Source organism: Lynx canadensis, chromosome D3 (assembly GCF_007474595.2).
Source record: "Lynx canadensis isolate LIC74 chromosome D3, mLynCan4.pri.v2, whole genome shotgun sequence".
Taxonomy (NCBI): domain Eukaryota; kingdom Metazoa; phylum Chordata; class Mammalia; order Carnivora; family Felidae; genus Lynx; species Lynx canadensis.
Genome location: NC_044314.2, coordinates 83,797,849 through 83,803,397, shown reverse-complemented (window position 1 = coordinate 83,803,397; position 5,549 = coordinate 83,797,849). Strand labels below are relative to the sequence as shown.

Below are 5,549 nucleotides of genomic sequence, written 5' to 3'. Positions count from 1 at the left end.
GCATAAGGGCTTTTTGGTTAAAAAAAAAAAAAAAAAAAAAAAGATGGTAAATAATTATACTCATTTGCTATGTTGCTATGTATGCTTTTAAAAAACCAGATATACAAGATTGCAATGATTATGGGGGAGAAATGGGTATTACTCATTCAAAGGAAGGAAAGTTTGTGGCCTGAAGAGAAGAGCTATTTTTTGTCCACATAGCCCAGTACTGACCTGCTCAGTAATGACTGGGGAAATGTCGCTATTTCCTACTGGTGGGTGCTGGGTGGCAAGCCAGACGGTGAGGAAGGCAAGAATGCTGATCCAAACCGATGACACAGTGGAGCTTCCACTGCAGCTGGTGCCAGCCTCCCGACCCCGACTGCTCTTAGCAGAGGCCAAGATGCCACAAGCATGCAGAGTCAAACCACATCTCTGGGCAGAGAAAGATTAAAAACAAAAAAGAAAAAAAAGACACAAAAGGGATGGATCTGTTATTTAATTAGGTTCTTTGTAAGAAATTTAGAACACCAATTTGTGAGGGTAAACTCCATTCGTGAGGGCAAACACAGAGCGGAGGTAGCCCTGAAGCTGAGGAACGGCTTTGATTTTTGGCAGAATTTGCGAGTCCACAGCTTTCTGATCAACCTTGCGCTGCTCTGTGATCTCATATTTCTAGGGGGAAGGGAGGGAAAAAAAAGAAGAAAATCATTTAAAAGTAGGGCACAAGTACCACACTCCAGTCCTCTCAGGAATCCTAGCTCACAAATACTCAATCCCAGGGATATTTAGAATGTAATTTTAATAATCCTTTCCTTGGAGGGCTGTGAAATACAACCTGTTTCGAGTATAACAAAAACAGTAGCTCTTTTCCTTTTGTCTTTTTTAATAGACATCAAGGATAAACGAGGCTGAACTCCCATTAGAACAGTAGCAGTGAATTCAGAGCTCCACGAAAACTCTCAAAAAGATTCTGAGATGAGCTCTCAACTGCCATTAAAAATTACTGAATGCAGCAGCATCTGGAACACTATTATTCCCCAGATATTTCTCATGATTTACGACTTTTCTTCATCGATTTGTAACTGTATTTTCACTCCCACCCAGAGGAGCTGGAGCTATCAAAAACGAAGACAGAAAAAGCAGCTTACCTCTTTCTCCGTGTCGAAGATCTCACCTTCCTGGTGTCTGGGCTTACGCAGCTTCTTCTTCTTAAAGTAAGCATCAGTGAGGTGTTTGGGGATTTTCACATTGCTGATATCAATTTTGGTGGAGGTGGCAATGACAAATTTCTGGTGTGTTCTACGCAGAGGAACTCGATTAAGGGACAGAGGTCCTGAGGGGGGAAAAATCAATACGCTGAGGCAAAGAGAAAGCAAAGACTTAGGAGACAGCAGTCACTCAAACACACTGGTCAAAACCACAGGTTCCTGACAAATTTAAAATGAGCGCTGCTTTCCAGAGTGAACAGTTCACTTTTTACCTGTTTAGCAACTCCACTTTGGTTCCAAGTGGAAGACCAATTACAAGTCTGTGAGATCATTCCTTGTGGTTAACAGCCAACCATTCTGCACTTTAGGTGGCAGATACTTGGTGATATGCTGCCACACAGAATGTAAACACTTGCTTCCTCTCAGCTCAGGTATACATATACATATGACAATGAAATAAGACACGGAACCACATAGCACTGAAAATTCCATTTAGGTGGGTACAAAAGTACACTTAAAAATGCCAAGCCTCAGGGCACCTGGATGGCTCAGTTAAGTGTCCAACTCTTGGATTTCAGTTCAGGTCATGACCTCATGGTTCCTGAGACCGAACTCTGGGTCAGGTTCTGCACTCACAGTGTGGAGCCTGCTTGGGGGTCTCTCCCTGCGCCCCCCCTCAAAATAAATAAATAAATGTAAAAAAAAAATGCCAAGTTTCAGAGAGTATAAAATTCAAGGATTTTCTTACCAGTCACAAGTAGCAAGCCACTGCTCAGTTGCTTCAGGAAAACCACTCTCTGTGAATTAAACAGAAATCTCAGACATTTCTGCAATTACAAACGCACTTCTGAGTTAATCAAATCATAGGCTTATAAATTTGGTAAAGGAAATTTCTCAATACGTATCTGCTCAGCAATCTTGGAAGCAACTACACCAAACTACCAACAGGGATGACCCTTGGATATGAGCAATACTTTTGGGTGCTTCTTTTTAAGGAACAGCCATTACTTCTAATGCTTACTTAATATCCTTTAACTCACGAATTCCATCCCTAGAAATCTATACAAGTACTTTCAGATACAGGGACATGGGAATCATCTATAATAAGCCCAACAGCAGGAAATGGTAATAATTTATCATACATTACGGACTAAATACGTTATGCTAGTGACTGGGCTGCTGGTCTTGTTATGGGCTACCCACCCACCGTGAACTAGTTACTTGCAGGCAAATAAAGAATCCCACCTGGAGTGTGACCCATTACAATCAAGCACCTGCGGCTCAGACACCTGAGCTGAAGCTCCACGAGCCGAGGTGCTCTGCTCACCTTGCCTCTGTGGCGCCCAGTGAGGATGATCAAAATGGTCCCAGGAGTGATGCTGGCTCGCAGTTTCCTCACATGCTGACTAAAAGGTTTTTTGCCATGGCTCAACAGCTTCCGAGGCACATCTTCAGTAGGATAATACCTAGGCTGTAGAGAATCCATAGGTTCATCTTATTTAAACAAGCTCATCAGATTAGTGGAGCTGGTGGTCTCAGTGAAACACTTGCTACACCCTTTTCACCTACTTCAAATGCTGTATTTACACTATTACAGTTCATTTTCACTTGTCCGTAGATACTAAATTTGGCAAAGATCAATGCTGCTTACTCTTTCCATGTAAAACATAGGGTGGAATCCATTTAACAGAGCTGTGTGTTCAGGCAAAGATGAAAACCATCAATCTGGGATTAAACCAAACCTGAGACTTCCATGGCAAGCTATCATACACGGTCCTAGCATTACACACTGTCCTGTGGCAGTGATTCTCAAGCTTTTCTGGGGTCCCTGACCTTAACCTAAACCGTCCTTCTCCAGAAACAACACGTCTGATGCACATTTTGGAGGTTACGAAGGAGGCATGGCTTGTTTTCTGATTCCAATTGTGTTCACATCCTCCCCATCAACATGCGTTACTCCCATTTTATCCATAAAGGAAAAAAAAACCAAAAACACAGTTTACATCAAGAGCACCAGTTCACTTACTGTGAAAACAAGACCCCACACGAAGACTGCTACTAAGGGTGTGACAAGTAACTCACAATAACCTCTTGCTTTTACTTCAAACATTAGTACCTAACAGAAAAACCAGCTCACAAAAAAACCGTGACCAGGAATCAAAGCGCCACTTTCTCTCTGGGGCAGTAATTTCCAACTGTGATGACTGTAATACATCTGGGCATGTTTCCACAATGAAAATTGCAGAGCAAACACTGAGAAAGAGTTGGGTCTTGTGGGTGGTTAAAGAGGAGCCAAGAAACCGTGCTCTGGTCCGCAAACGCTCTCTAGGCCTAGCAGCATCCTAGGCTTCGTGCCTCAATTCTCACAACAACCCCGTGAGGCAAACCTTCATTCCCATTTTGCCCGCGAAGAAACCGAAGCACAGAAGAGTCAATTAATTAATTAATGTCTGCTTTAGTAGTATCAATTATTAATATCTACTTAATTAATATCAACCAACCAACGTTTAAGGTCCAAAAGTTTACAAATGTTTGTAAGGCCAGAATCCTCCATTAGTAATTCTCCGGTAGGTAAACACACACACACACACAAAAAAACCCCTCCCACCATTCAAATCTTCCAAATCTTACCATTTTGCGAAGTTTCACCACTCGGGTACCACCATTCTTGTCCCCACCAACTGGTTTTGTAACAGTAGCAAGAACCTTCTCCTTCTTTTTCTTTTCAATCTATCAGGACACAAATGCGTCAAAGTCAGAGGCAGACCAACATTCCTCAGGTTAAGAATGGTAAGTGATGCTCAGCGACTCCCCTCATCCCTTACCCTGGATTTAGCTGCTGAATACTTCCTCTTGTACATGGCCTTTCTCGAATACATAGCCGATCGGGAATATCTGCCAATTCCTCTGACTAGGACCGGGTTTCGGCTGCAGTGGGGCTTCCCCTTCTTTGGCGTTTTAGCCTTGAGGTTACCCTTCTTAACCTTGCCACCAGCATCAGCCTTCTTGGCTTCAGGTTTCTTCTCCTTAGCATCCGGCTTCTCAGCTTTTTCGCCCGCCATCTAGCAATACACAGATTAAAAAGAAACGCATTTCACCAACTACCTTATAACAAAACAGTATCTAAACTGGACACGGATAGGCTTCCGAGGGGAGGAACCCTCACTTTCTCTGTCCAAGTACCTCTAACGTTCTTTCATGCCTCCCCTGTAAGATAGGTCTTCCTCCAAAACCACACACATCTGCAACAACCGTCATAATGGTTAATTTTTGGGTTGTCTCCCGAATACGCTACAACTTTTTTTTTTTAATTTGAAGAAACCTTACATCTGTTTGCTAAATATTTAGTGGTCAAAAGTCTCCATTCCATTATTTCACCATTACTGTTCTGGGAACTAGAAATCTGACAAATAAATCCCCACAGCTATGAAGCAGCGACGCTGGACCCTGAAACCATTCGCGTCCAGAGCTTTTGCTCTTTTCAGACTAATGTCTCATTCGAGAAATTCGGCTTAGGAGATGAGGACACAGACACATTCAGCCCAAACTCAGGCCAGACTGAAAAGAAGCGCAAAGCCAACAGGCGACTTCCGGGCGCGGACGTGGGAAGAAGGAAAAGCAGCATTTGGCCTCGGCTCCAAATCCCAACGTGGCTCAGACAAACTCAGCGGCGTCTTTGCGAACCCGAACCCGGGATTCCAGAGCGCGCGCTGTCACCATGCTCCCTGGGGCCCCACTATTCCGCTACGGATCCCCAGAGGGGTCCAGTATCCCCAGCCCAGGAGGGTGGCGAGCAGCCGGAGTTCCGGAGCCTCTACGGCATCCCACCTCAACCTCTTCGTGCCTCTATGCAAACCCAGGCGAGAAAAATGAAGCGTCTGGGAGGCCTCTCAGTTGGCCCCGAGCATGTTCGACCCCTGCAGGTGCCTACTTGATTCCTTCTCGGTTCGGATGGTGAAGGATTAGGGATCCTGAAATCTAGTCTCGCAGAGAAGCCCCGCCACACTTACCTTGCAAGATGGGAAAGAGAACTAAGATCCCGGCTTCCGGTCTATAAGGAATCACGGGAGTTGTTGAGTCTCACTTCCTTCCGGAGCTGGGGCATTATGGGAAGTGTAGTTTCCCCTCCTTTGACAGTGCTACTGTGGAGAGCTAGGTGTCCTTATTAACAGGCAAAAAGCAAGGAACGTTTTGAAAATGTTTCACTTTATAGACCAATAAAATTCTCAAAATACTTCTGGAAGCCGACGTTACAACGTTTTATTTTGCTTACTAAGGACATTAGAAAAGACTTCCATTTTCAATATAAGAGAGAGAGAGAGAGACGAAAGACCAAATCTCCAAGTAAAGTGAAATCTT

General features: G+C 44.0%; 1 protein-coding gene across 1 annotated transcript; it reads right to left on the bottom strand.

The window, feature by feature from the left end:
• Nucleotides 1-461: 461 nt before the first annotated feature.
• RPL6 (ribosomal protein L6) lies at nucleotides 462-5,219 on the bottom strand. Its single transcript, XM_030336614.2, has 7 exons — nucleotides 5,201-5,219; nucleotides 4,016-4,252; nucleotides 3,822-3,920; nucleotides 2,518-2,661; nucleotides 1,939-1,987; nucleotides 1,131-1,315; nucleotides 462-654 (listed from the first exon to the last, which is right to left on the bottom strand). Exons 2-7 carry the CDS (start codon nucleotides 4,250-4,252, stop codon nucleotides 502-504), a joined length of 867 nt encoding a protein of 288 aa, XP_030192474.1. The 5' UTR covers nucleotides 5,201-5,219; the 3' UTR covers nucleotides 462-501.
• Nucleotides 5,220-5,549: the final 330 nt, after the last annotated feature.

Bases quoted from the DNA above. Each gene is read 5' to 3' on its own strand.
- RPL6 (XM_030336614.2), bottom strand. From the start codon at position 4,252: ATGGCGGGCGAAAAAGCTGAGAAGCCGGATGCTAAGGAGAAGAAACCT. The intron at 3,921-4,015 runs GTAAGGGATGAG...GTGTCCTGATAG, and splicing joins ATTCAGCAGCTAAATCCAGG to ATTGAAAAGAAAAAGAAGGA. The intron at 1,316-1,938 runs GTAAGAAAATCC...TTCCCCCCTCAG, and splicing joins TGGCTTGCTACTTGTGACTG to GACCTCTGTCCCTTAATCGA.